At 46.9% G+C, this 13,276-nt stretch overlaps 1 protein-coding gene across 4 annotated transcripts in view; it reads left to right on the top strand.

The window, feature by feature from the left end:
- The window catches only part of Gramd1b (GRAM domain containing 1B), a 243,994-nt gene that overhangs the window by 217,710 nt on the left and 13,008 nt on the right, over positions 1–13,276 (top strand). The window contains exons 1-7 of one of the 4 annotated variants that reach the window (XM_051156232.1): positions 1,607–2,163; positions 5,286–5,370; positions 6,132–6,235; positions 6,985–7,080; positions 7,717–7,797; positions 10,733–10,848; positions 12,590–12,746. In XM_051156232.1, the coding sequence (XP_051012189.1) occupies positions 2,017–2,163; positions 5,286–5,370; positions 6,132–6,235; positions 6,985–7,080; positions 7,717–7,797; positions 10,733–10,848; positions 12,590–12,746 (786 nt within the window). In that variant the 5' untranslated portion in view covers positions 1,607–2,016. Of the gene's footprint in view, positions 1–1,606; positions 2,164–5,285; positions 5,371–6,131; positions 6,236–6,984; positions 7,081–7,716; positions 7,798–10,732; positions 10,984–12,589; positions 12,747–13,276 lie in introns of those variants that run through there. The other 3 variants (XM_051156231.1, XM_051156229.1, XM_051156230.1) reach the window with 3 other exon arrangements.

The following is a 13,276-nucleotide window of genomic DNA, read 5'->3' as shown; positions in this document are numbered from 1 at the left end:
AAATAACTTTTACCTAATGTATGAAATACCAAGCGCTAGAGAAGCAGGGATTGTTCTTAGAGAAGATGGCATCCAATGAAGTGGGACCTGCCTTAGGATGGATGAAGGCAGGTGTCCTTCCAGGTGGGAAGGAGAGAGTGTTAGAAGACATCTTCATCAAAGAGTCTTTCTTCTCTATCTACCCTAACAATGGCTCTTATGTTGCTCTTAGCTGGCATCTCTGGGTCTGAAACCCAATAATCTATATTCTTTGTGGTCATTGGGGTCCTTTTTAAATATGCCAAAGTTTAAGCACAGGAAATTACTAAGGCTTAGAAGACAAAGGACCATTACCCATGATGCACCCGCCTAAGACCTTCCTGGTATTGTAGACTCTCTGAGTAGCAAGGGGACTGCCTCAGTTGTTTCAAGGACCTTGGAGCCCACGCGCTCCTAGTTTCAGTGCTGTATTCTCTTTCTCAATTTCTCTGCCTAGAGCAGGGGTTCTCAACCGTCCTCACTCTACGGCCCTTTAATACAGTTCCTCGTGTTGTGGTGACCCCAGCCATAAAATTATTATTGTTGCTACTTCATAACTATAACCTTACTACAGTTAGGATTTGTAATGTACATATCTGATATGTAACCCCCCCTCCCCCAGTGAAAAGGTCCTTTGGCTCCCAACGGGGTCGCGACCCACAGGTTGAGAACCACCCTTTCTTCCTCGATGGCTAGGCACCTGTCTCTTTCTCTTACTTGTCTCCTTCCTTCTAACCAGGGTCGAGAAAGGTCAGCTCTTTTTATTTTGCCCTCAAGATCTCATCAGCTGCCTGCAAATACACTTGGTTTTGATCCTTTGATTCCTTATGGGGAAGGTGGGGGCACAGTCCTTGGGAAAAAGCACCTCGGGCAGACCCCATCTTCTCCAGATCATCTGTCCTGTTGCATCAGAGAAGGTTGCCAAACACACAGGTTCCTTGGAGGAGAGCTGTCTCTTAAGAAATCCCTTCAGTCTCAGGTTTCATATTTCACCAGAACTGTGATGCCCTTGGCACCTCCCCTTCTCTTCCTCCACTGAGAGCCCCGGCCAGCAACTTTCCATGGCAGGAAACATCTGCTGGTGAGGCCAGGCTAGGCCTGGGGTTACTGCAGGACGTTGGCCAGGCCCAGCACCCAGATCGTGTAACTTGAAGCATGTGCGGGGGCTCTGGCCTTGCCCGCCCACCAGCCCTCCCTCCCTCCCTCCCTCAGTCCCCAGTGACTCTTAACAAAGAAGTCATTTGCTGGCCAGCTGAAAGGAGCACGGATCGGACAGAGGGAAAAGGGGTGTGTGTGCAAGGGTGGAGATGAGAGCAAGCTCTGTGTTGCGGCTACGTGGTGGCCAGTTCTGCCTGGGTGAGAGATAGGAGTCACAGGGCTCAGGCCTGGCTGGCGGGTAGAAAGTACACTGGCAGAACAGGCCAATCTGTGAAGGCAGATCCGGACTAAGGATCTGGGCCACTATGGGCCCCTCTGGAGCTTCCGAGGCACTTGTGAGTCACCCCGAGTGTGAGTAGCCAGTGGGAATCGACCTCTGGACCCAGCTGTGGGTCATCCTGCTTTGCAAAGTTTGCCTGTTCAGCGCCCTTCCGCATCTCTCAGCCCGTGTCGTACACCTGCTGTCTCTGTGTCTCCTGGCCTTCCCTGGACTCTTGAGTGGCTGCACCAACCGGAGAGTATTGCCTGACCACACCCCCACCCCTGGGCTGCCCCCAGACTGAAGACAAGGCAAGCATGAAGCGGAGTCCAGCTGTGGGACACCGGCCAGCCAGCCTGTTCTGAGAACCATGCTTAATATATCTCTTCACTTGTGAGAGCTTGAACTGAGAGCACAGCTCTGAGAGAGGAAAAGATAGCCAGGGTTATATAGACCCTCTTATTCAGAAGGCAGAGATCACTGTGTTTAGTCCAGGCAAGACTCACAGTTTTCATTCTAAGGGACCTGGGAATCAGCATAAGGCACCCGAGGTCCCTTGCCTGGGCCATTTGTTGGGGGTGATGGAGTCTCTGACAGAATCCGGGGTCCTGTGGGGCCTCCTGCTGGAACTGGATAGCCAGTCTCTGCTGTGCTACTTGAAGAGGTTTGCTGACGCACCTGTCGGTGCAGAATGCTACTGCTGGCATGGATCTGAGACAATTCCAGCCGTGAGTGTGTGACCCTGATCCTCTGTGTCCCTTTGACTATCCTATGCCATCTCTCATGCCCCGCTTGAGACAGAATTCTGCGGCCATTTTATAGAGGTGAGCCGTTCCTCGCCTTGGGAAGAGCAGCCAAAGAGCACACAGGGAGTGAGTGTAAAGGGCCAGGTCCCCCAGCATCCAAAGGAACGTGGGACTGTTAGACTCTTATGCCCGTCTAATGTGTCTTTGCACTTTTAGTACAGAGAGGCTGGCCTGCCATCTCCATCAGCAGACACTAGACTAAGGACAGTTAGCCACAAATGTGAGTAAGGAGGCTTTCCCTATTTCTCCTCACTGCTGTAAGCACAAAAGATCAGTGCCTTTTCCTGCTCACCTTTCGGAAATTGTACCTAGACATGTGTGCCTCCGTCTTTGTGGGTCCCAGAGTACATATCATATTCTCATTGGATGTGGTAGACACCTAGGGAAGAGGACACTGTAGGTGGAAATTGGAACTTGGCCTCATGTAACTGGATGAAAACTGGTACCCAGTTTTCCCCTCATCTCAAGAGGACTAGGGCCCCCTAGTAGGCTGCTGCTCATGCAGGAACTTTGTAAAGATTCATCCAGGGATGCGAGAGGCTAGTGAGAGGCCTAAAGTAGGTGAATGTCTCCTCCCATGAGCGTGCTGCTATTGGGACACCCCGGTGGTTTCTTTCTGGCAGCTGGCCAAGACCATTGCCCCATTCCCAGTGGGTCTCCGCATTCCAAGTCAGGCAAGCCACTTAACCTCTGCCCCACTTTCTGCACTATGAGGGGGGATAAGGAAGCCCACCTCGTGGGGTGGCGTATGTGATGGGCTTGTGCTTGCTCTTGGCTGCCTACGCATTCTGCAGTAGCCTAGAAGGTGACTTAGAAATAATGAGGAATAAGAGCAGTAAGCAAGGTTGGCAAGGAAGGGTTCTGTTCTAAGAGGCTTGGGATGGGGTGGGGGTGCATTTGTGTAGTAGTGATTCCTGGAGGACTGTTGTATCAGGTCTTTTCCAGCTTTAGAAATCATAGGATAGATAAGCTTCCAGATGGCTTCTTCCAGTGGTCTGGAAATCTGGTTCAAGCACACACAGGTGATTTGGGAAGTCTGACATTGTATGATAACATGGTGTGCTTTTGGGGGGAAGGTACCTTACTGATGTGTAAGTCAATCCAGAACAAAAGCTTGAGATTCAAATTATAGATGGATTGATGAGAAGTTCCTTTCTTCAAGCTCTTCCCTGGTTTCTCCCTCTTGGAGCGGTGACTGAAACGGAACTTACAGTTTTTGCTCTAAAACTTTCTCTGTGTTTTCTATCCTCTCAGAATGTCAGGCTTATACCTCGGGCCGGCAGCCTTGGGTTCAGATGTGATCAGAATCCAGGCTTTGTTTCTACATGGGCCACAAAGCTTCATAGAAAGTTGAGACATGAACAGTTGGAGGGCCAGTCCCTCACCAGCTGTGTGTCTGTAGATTCCCAGGGAAGTGGGTGAGAGGGTAAGAGGCCAGAGGCCTGTCACTGCCAGCAGGACAATCTGTCCCTCAAGCATGCACCCCTGGCAGAGGGTCAGCAGCCTAGTGTGTGTGTGTAAGTAGGTCAGCACATGGTTAGGTTGGATGCAGATGTGCCTCTGTCCTTATGTGTGACTCTCTCTAGAGTGTACACAGCTTTCTGTTTTGTTTTTGTTTGGTCTTGGTTTTTTGAGACAGGGTTTCTCTGCGTAGCCCTGGCTGTCCTAGAACTCACCCTGTAGACCAGGCTGGCCATGAACTCAGAGAGCTACCTGCCTTTGATTTCTGAGTGCTGGAATTAAAGACTTGCACCCCCACTTCCTGCCTATTTGTACACTCTTTGTATTTGTTTTCTTGAGACAGGGTTTCTCTGTGTAGCCTTGGCCATCCTGGAACTCCTTTTTTTGTAGGCTGACCTCGAACTCACAGAGATCCATTTGCTTCTGCCTCCCAAGTGCTGGGATTAAAGGCGTGCACCACCATGCCCTGATCACCCATCTTATTTTTCTTTTTTCTTATTCCCATTCATAATTTTAAATCTTTTTTTCCTTTTAAAGATTTTCATCTTTGTTTTTATGTGCATCGATGTTGATGCTTTGCCTGCATCTGTGTGAGGGTGCCAGATCCTATGGAACTGGAGTTATGCTGGGAATTGAACTTGGGTCTTCTGGAAGAGGAGCCAGTGCTCTTAACCACTGAGCCATCTCTCCAACTGCCCCTCCCCTTTTTTTAAAAAAAGCTTTTAAGACTGTATATTCTGAAAGAGTAGAATTGCTATCTATTCAACTGCTCGTGGGATTTCCAAGGAAGGTTTGCTAAGTTACTGTATGGAACCGAGCCTGCAGGGGATGCACAATGGTTTTTTGGGATCTGGTTCTCTGTTCTGTGCAAGACCCTGGTCTTCTCCTGACTTAGGGCTTATGGAGAATAGACTCTTATCTCAGGTTCTGCCTCTCCATAGCAGTTGGGTACCCTTCGGCACGAGACTGTTTCTCTTGCCTCACATTTGGTAGATTGTTCAATAAGATTAGGGAGGGAAGTGCCATGCCTGTGTGCCAGATGTACTTTTAACTTCACAACTTGTTTTGATTTTCCTGTTACTGGATTTTTTTCCCTCTTAGTGCCATATTTAATTTTTTTTTAATTGTGTCTTTAGCTCACTATAATGGTCATATCAGACTTCAAGAGGTACACAGTGCCCAGTCTTCTTCAAGGTCCTGCTGAGAGCTAGCTTGGCCCTCAGCTCCTTTCCACTGCTAAGACAGAGCTGGCAGGAAGCAGGCAGTGATAGCTGTCAGGATAGGCCCTGGGAAGATGCTTGAAGGGTTCCTTTATCTTCTTAGCATACACATGGACACCATCTTCATATTTCTCACTGGCCAATACTGCATGAAGGGGTTTTCAGGACCACATCCTCTGTACTATTTCTCCATACCAAGGCCCCTTTCTTAACTAGGCCTCCCAGGGACTATGGGAAGGGAGCTTCATCTCTTTACCTTTGTAACACACAAACATCCCCCTAACTCCCCTACCCTAGCACCCACCATCTCTAATCCTGCAATGTGTGGGTATGTTGTGCTAATCTTGGCTCTTGTCATTGCAGGTGTTAAGCCCCACGTACAAACAGAGAAATGAAGACTTCAGAAAGCTCTTTAAGCAACTTCCAGACACGGAGCGCCTCATTGTTGGTGAGTTAGTAACCTGGGAGGGGGCCAGCCAGGAAGTCTGGAAGTTCGAGAGAGAGCACTCAGGCTGTTTCTGACAAGAGGCTGAGAGCCAACACAAGCAAGCAGGTTGAGCTGGCCACAGGACAAATAAACCTTAGCAACACAGACATCTCAAGTCCCAGATCTTTGGATTCAGCACCATTGCCTCCTGTGGCAGCCTTGAGAGCCCACCCACGAAAGAGTCAGAGGCATATTTAACCTCTGCAAATGGCCGCTCCATCGAACCAGTTCCTACCATGTCAGTAAGAGGATGGAAATTAATTGAACTGCACTACTGGCCTTTAAAAAAAAATTTTTTTTTAAAGATTTATTTATTTATTATGTATACAGTGTCCTGCCTGCCTGTCAGAAGAGGGCACTAGATTTCGTTATTGATGGTTATGAGTCACCACGTGGTTGCTAGGAATTGAACTCAGGACCTCTGGAAGAACAGACAGTGCTCTTAACCTCTGAGCCATCTCTCCAGCCCCTTTAATTTTTAAAAACCCTACCAGTCATTGGCTGTCATACTCACTCATTATCCTGCCACCAGGGCCGTAGTGTACTTCATGTCCTCTGCGTTCTGATCATGAGCTGTCAGAGACTTCCTCAGCTGCGCACCTAGTCAGCAGCAGATGGCTGGGCTCCCCCAGTGCTGGAGGGATGGATGGCATGCTCACTGTACACTGCTTTGCTCAAGATGTCTCCTGCCTCTGAGCTTCCATACCCTGCTTCCTACACAGATTACTCATGTGCACTCCAAAGAGACATCCTTCTCCAAGGCCGACTCTACCTCTCAGAAAACTGGATCTGCTTCTACAGCAACATCTTCCGCTGGGAAACTCTGGTAAAGGCGTTGGGCTTGGGTCGGTGGGGGGCTGTGTGGGAGGCAGGTGTTGTAGCTCAGCGGGAGTAACACTTCTTTCTCTGTGCTTGGTCATCAGCATTACAAAGAGACCCAGACTTGTTTCTTTGGGCCGTTATCCTGGCCGTGGCTGAGCAAGTTGCCTTCATCTTCTTCATTTATTGACTTTGTGTTCTTCTCAAGCTTTTATAGTGTCTTTATTTTACCTTTGTTTTGTTTTGCCTTTCTTTCCTCATCTTTTAAAATAAGATGGAGAAGCCAGGCATGGTGGCTCCTGCCTCTAATCCCAGCACTCAGGAGGCAGAGGCAGGTGGATGGCTGTGAGTTCAAGGCCAGCTTGTGGTCTACAAAGTGAGTCCAGGACAGCCAGGGCTACACAGAGAGACCCTGTTTTGAAAAACAAAAACAAACAAACAAATAAGACGGAGAACGGTTACTTAGATGATGTTGTAGGCCCAATCCAGCACCAATATTCTGTGTTTTTGTAAGCAGCAAAAATGGCGGGCCCTCTGCCCATGTAGCAGGTTGTAGAATCTAGGTTCCCATGGCTGGAGACAAGGCCCAGTTGTTCCTTAGTGTGCAGCCACTGTGATGTAGGGCATAAACTGTATTGACCTCTCAATTGGTTCCTTCCAGGGTCAGAGGTATGAGAACCGTGATTTGGCTTTTCCCGATTGTACTAATGCCCTCTTTTGCTTGTTCCTCATGCTCTGTCACTGTGGGGGTGCCAGCTGACAGTCCGTTTGAAAGATATCTGCTCCATGACTAAAGAGAAAACAGCTCGCCTCATTCCCAACGCCATCCAAGTCTGCACTGACTCAGAAAAGGTGAGTGGTGTTGGGTTCTGCCCCTTCTCCCCGTGCACACATTCCCACTCCCCGCCTCCCCATATCTGCGTTCCCGCCCTTAAGTCACCCTAACCTTTAATGTGTTTGAAGTGGCCGCCAGTAAGCAGGGTATACGTTCTAGGAAGCAGTCCATGCATGAGAAGGGTGGTTGAAGGCTGAGCAGGGGTTAAGGTAGCATGTTAGAACTTTGAACTTTGTGCTAGAACACCTGATTTTTTCGTCTTGTGACTAGAGATTATATTGGATAGCCTTCATAGGCATATTTAGATTTAGCTGAAGGTTTGTTTCATTCTGCCCAGTTCAGTTGATGAGCACACAATGGGTCAGGATTTAGAATTAGAGTAAAAAAAAAAAAAAAAAAAAGAAAGAAAAAGAAAAACAACAACAACAACAACAACAAAAAACCTGAAGAAAGTTGATAAAATATTGAAGGACCTGGTTCAGTGGGGACGTAGAGATTTCAGGTTCCTAGGTCCCCAGTGTGCTGGCAGTTTTGAATAACTGACAGTAGCACTTGAGATTGAGTATCTTGAATACGAGAAAGGAGGGCCATGTTTGCATTCCCTGTGCTGTAAGCTTCCATGACGTTTCTCTGCATCTTGTGCTCCCATCTAGCACTTTTTTACTTCATTTGGGGCCCGGGATAGGACGTACATGATGATGTTCCGGCTCTGGCAGAATGCTCTCCTTGAAAAGGTAGGTACTGAAGGGGGAGCAGACGCAAACTCTCTCCTCTAACCAAGAAGCTATTTTCATCTGATACCTGCTGAGAAAGGGAAACTCAGTTTCCTCAAATGGGGTGTCCCTGGGACTCTCAGCAGCCCTCTGGGTGAGGCTTCATGCCCAGGAGTAATCAGCCAATACAGAATAGACTCCATGTTCGTTAATATGTGCGTCTGATTTTGTTTTGATGTTCTTTGCCTTATCGATTTTCTTCTTTTGAGTGTGTGTGTGTGTGTGTGTGTGTGTGGTTTGTTTTGGTTTTTGGTGTACTTGGTTTTTTTTTTTTTTTTTTTAAGAGAGAGAGAGAGCACATAAAAGAGAGAGTACATGATGAAATTAGGTGGTGGGGAGGTGGGAAGAATCTGGAAAGAGTTAGAGAGGAGAAAGGATGTAATTAAAGTATATTATATGAAAAAATTTAATTCTCATAATGATATATAGAGACAGATAGAAAGATGGTAGGTTGAGGGGACTGGCTCTGTCCTTCAGCCTGGGGAGGCCTTTCTCCCCTGTTCTGGTTGCTCACATATTGCCCCACTTGGGAAGTATACTTTTATTGTGCTATTGGCCAGCTCTACAGCAGCCCATGGCTCTGGAAATCTTCCTCTAATAGTCTTGACCTGAGTCCTGAGTGGAGTCACCTATCTTGTGAGCATGTCCCAGGACTCAAGAGTAACGCACCTGTGACTTCAAGCACTTTAGACTCACTGCTTTATACTTCTCCAGGGCTTGGGTTGGTCAAGTGGAACACGACAGGAAGCCACAGAAATGACTGTTGTGAAGGAAGCAGGTTTCCTATTCACAAGTTCTCCAGAAATGAGGCATGCCATGCCAGGTCATGCCAGACCATGTGGCAGAAAGGGCAGAAGGATATGGCCTCCTGGGTCAGCTAGGGAGGTCAAGATAGTGCCAGTGTAGGAATAGCCACTGGTAGTAATTTCCACAACTCTTGGGGTCTAGAGACTATCTCTATCTAACTGCCCAACATCCAGTTTTAGGGTACGAGACCCTAACAGAGATAACTGGGGGATGTTTGCATGTATGTGAGTTGTTTCCGAATCTAAGACCTGATAATCCTGGGAGATTCCACTCTGGTCAGCAAGACACACGGTCTCCAAGAATCACCAATGAAGAAAATAAGAAAACTCAGTTACACAGCACCAGCTGATGGGTGGTGTGTTTGAGTTGGGTTGGAAGGAAACAGATGGAATATTACAGCACATGTCCATAGAGTGTTCCCACTTTGAAGCTGTCAGATGTTGGGGGACTCTCCAGGCTAGAGAAAAAACTATAAGGAAAAAAAATCCGTGTGTGTGTGTGTGTGTGTGTGTGTGTGTGTGTGTGTGTGTGTGTGTGTAAAATATGTACCTCCAACTAGGTTACCATGTGATTGACATGACTGTATTAAATATATGTATGTATCTGTCTTGACTCTAGGCTGAGCTAATTACTATCTGGAGGAAATCTAGTAAATTAATTCTTACTTGCAGGTCCTTTAAATTTGAGCCTCTGGAGCTGTCGTGTAGATCTTAGTAGCCTTTTAAGCTGAGGTCTCCTGCCCTTATTAGACATCAATAATGGTAAAGTGATAATGGTCTAAATATTTACGCGCCAGTTTGGTTTTTTTTCAGTTCACATCTGTTGTCATTTCTGAATAAGACACAGAGACAGGCCTTTGACATCCAAGTGTCTTCCAAAATAGCTCTTATTAATTTTGTCTCTTGAGGGTCTGTGAACTACGCTTGTCCTGGTTATGTGGACTCTAGCTGAGCCAGGAGGAACTGGCTGGGGAAAGCGATACAAAGAAAGTGAATGGTGAAGCAGGCTAGGACATAGTTTGACAAAAAGCATGTGTATCCCAGACAAGAAGAAGTGTGTCCACAAAGGCTAGAGATTGGAGGGGATATTTCGATAAAAGATGAAGGAGTTATTCTCTTAGTCATCACTGAAAGCTAGCACTCAACGCCTGCTGGCAGAGACAGGGCCCAGTCATCATTCTAGATGGTTCTACTAAGTCAGAAAACAGGAAAACTGATACAAGATATTTGTCCAAAGGCCTGAATCATTCCGTCAAACTGTGCGTTTGGAGACCTCTCACATTATTTAGAAAGTCTATTATTGTAAAGATTCTAGTTTTTATTTTTCTTAGTTATTAGTTGCATCTGTTTTTCTTATACCTTTATCCTCTTTCCACATATCTGTCACTACCACCTTCTTCCCTTCTTTCCAGTCTATAATTGACTCATACTCTCCACCCATGGTCTTAGCTTCTTTGATATTCCTTTGCTTCTCTCTGGAAATTGCACCCCATGAAAACTAGCTGTTCTTAAGATAGCATTTTTAAAGAGGACAAATAGACACTCCCCCCATAAGCAAACACTGGAAACTATACTAGGATTGTGCACAAATTGATTGCCTCTCAGAATAAAGGAGGAAATATTCAAGTTGTCAGGAGAGGGTCAGATAGAATGACCTTTAATTTCTGTGGTATTGAAAGAATGAGTCAGGGCACCTGTGGGTGTTCAGAGTTAACTGTGGCCCTAGATTAACATGCCTTTTTCTTTCTATTTAATGCTGAACCTTATCAGTAGGACGAGCAGGGGATGGGGTGTTTCCCATCCTCAAAGGGCCAGTTAATCCCATACTGCAATTCCCTGGTGAAGGCACTGGTGAGGAAGGTCCTCATTCTTAGCTTTGTTGGCATCTACACTTTCAGGCAGGGGATTGAGCATCTGACCGGGATATGTGCAGTAGATGGTACTGTTTAGACACACCCTTTCTATTCGGTTGAGAAGAGAGTCCTTTGGCCTCTTTCTTCCCACGGGGGCCAACCTGGCTTAGTGCTTCTGTGCAGAATGGCAGGGCCTGAGGGAGGGAGGATCAGAGTCACCACTCTTATCTCCTGCAGCCCCTATGCCCCAAGGAGCTCTGGCACTTTGTCCACCAGTGCTACGGGAACGAGCTGGGTCTGACCAGTGACGATGAGGACTACGTACCACCAGACGATGACTTTAACACGATGGGGTGAGTGTGGCCTTGAGCGAGCTTCCCAGAGGACATGGGGATCAGAATAGCAAAGAGGACATCATTTAGGAAATGGTATCTGAGTATCACCCTGCAGGAAGCACTGGAGGGAACCCGTGGTTCATGCAGAGGGAACAGCAGCGGGGCTATGTGGCTACAAAAGTGGTCAGAGATGAAGCAGGGACTAATAGCCCTTTGGCCAGAGTGATAGTTGGCTTTTAGGCAAAAAAAGATGGGCAGGTTTGTAATAGACAGACAGTTGATACATTCTGACTTAACATCTAAACAGGGCTTCTGTGTTAGAAATACACTCAAGTGGAGAACAAGCAGGGGGCCTGTTCAAAGGTCAAAGGTTGTTGATGATAGTTTAGAGGTGAATTGGTGGTAGTGTTTTGGGCCAAGTTGGTTGCAGTAGGTCTGGCCATAACTTAAAGTTCCTCAATGTATTTTGAAGGATTTGCCGATGGCTCAGAAATTAATCCCAGCTTGATTTAAAATGTGTTGGTTTACCTCTTTAGAAGAATGGAGTGAGTGGTTTCCAAAGAGAGGTGGGAAATATTGTATAGACAGAAGAGTTTGAGATTAGAAGGTTGGTTTTAGGCAAACGAGGATGCCTTGGAGCCAACTGGAGAGAGAGATCATTGTAAGTTTCTGAAGATGGTTATTGGGTTCATGGGGAAATATGGCCAGGGCTGTAAACTTGAGTCATTTGGGCAGTCGTAGGGTCAGCTCAGTCCTCTAAGTGACTGAACATAGAAAGCAAGTCAAGGACTAGGCTTGGAGGCACTTGGCAAGAAGAGGAAGCAGAGGAAGATCTAGAAAAGGCATCCAAGAAGGCAGGAGAGTCTTGAACACTAGAAGCTAAGAGCAGGAAGTTAAGGACGGCGGGGGAGGGGGGTCCTCTCACTGCATGGACTGCTGCAGGAGGGTTAGAAAGATGGGGAGAGGGAGTTGACTGACATTAGTTGGGTGTGGAGGGACTAGATGTTGCTGTGAGAATCTAGTGAAATAAAAAGCAAGAAAAGAGCATTGAGGGTACAGTGCTTAGACTTTGGCATGGTGCAGCATTAATATTGGTGTCACATTAGCTCTGTCAAACTATTTGCTGATGTCTTAAGATGAACATAAGGATTCATCCAGAGCTGTAATACATCCAGATGCCACTAAATGCACAAGTCATGTTGATGGCAGCCAGGACCTGTAAGGATAATGATTGCTACCCTGGCACTCTTGAAGCGTCTCTAGAACAGCACCTACCTTCATTCAGGATGCACAATAAAGACAAGTCTGTTAGCTATGATCTATAATTTGGGCAATACTACTGAGGGGGAACTGTATTAAGAATCCAGTCTTAGTGAATGTTTGACAAAGAGAATATTTGCCCAAAGCCCAGTTGCTAGATTCAGACCATTGGGGTGGGATAGGATCCAACGGAAGAGAGTAAGATGAGATGTGCTTATGTTTGGTAGACATGCACCTAAGGAGGCCATTTACAAAAGGTCAGTTCTCAGATAGAAGTTTCTGGATAAGGAGAGGTGGTGTAAGATGGGTATGAGGCTTTAGGAGAGCAATGTGGGGGTGGGGTAGGGTGGGGTGCTTTTTGGAGGGTGCAAGATCATAAACAAAGAAAAGAAGCAGGAAAGCCCATAGTTTCAGATTGACGACAGGGCTTCGTTCTTAGATTAGCTGGTGGCCTCTACCACAGAAACTAACCTGAGCTCACGGGGGTTGTCTCCCTCAGCTACTGTGAGGAGATCCCCGTAGAAGAGAACGAAGTGAATGACAGCTCATCCAAAAGCAGCATAGAGACCAAGCCAGATGCCAGCCCACAGCTGCCCAAGAAGTCCGTCACCAACAGCACGCTGACCTCTACAGGAAGCAGTGAAGCCCCTGTCTCGGTATGGGTGTGTGCGACCCTGATTAGTGGCCATTGTCTCCTAGATTAATTAACCCCACAAGAGTTCCACTGGGAGCAGGGAAATAGGACAGGGGTTTCATTGTGGTCCCCACGACTAAGGGAGCATCCTGGAACTCGTGAGTTCTTAGTGCCATGGTGTAGACCGAAGGTCCAGAGCTAGATTCTCAGCATGCTTTGTTTTGACACTTGAGAAGATGAGAAGTGTCCTGAGTGTGGCTCAAAGTCTAAATCACACATGAACAGGGAACAGCTAATGACCATGGAACAAGGATAGTAAATTGCTTATTCCCCTATGTCATGAATATTTGTTGAGTTCCTTTGCAGTTTATTTTCCCACTATGCTAGAATTTACTGAGGCTCTGAAAATGTCTATAAGAACCTTTCTCTTCAGGAAGACTATTGCAGAGAAATCAGAATTTTGCTGAAGGAAGAGGGTTAAGGCACGTGTCAGCAAGAAGGGGCTGGGTTCCTTGGGAAAAGCCTCTCAGAAAAAGAACCTTTTGTTTCACA

Source organism: Acomys russatus, chromosome 14 (genome assembly GCF_903995435.1).
Source record: "Acomys russatus chromosome 14, mAcoRus1.1, whole genome shotgun sequence".
Lineage (NCBI taxonomy): Eukaryota > Metazoa > Chordata > Mammalia > Rodentia > Muridae > Acomys > Acomys russatus.
This window is presented reverse-complemented; position numbering and strand designations above follow the sequence as displayed.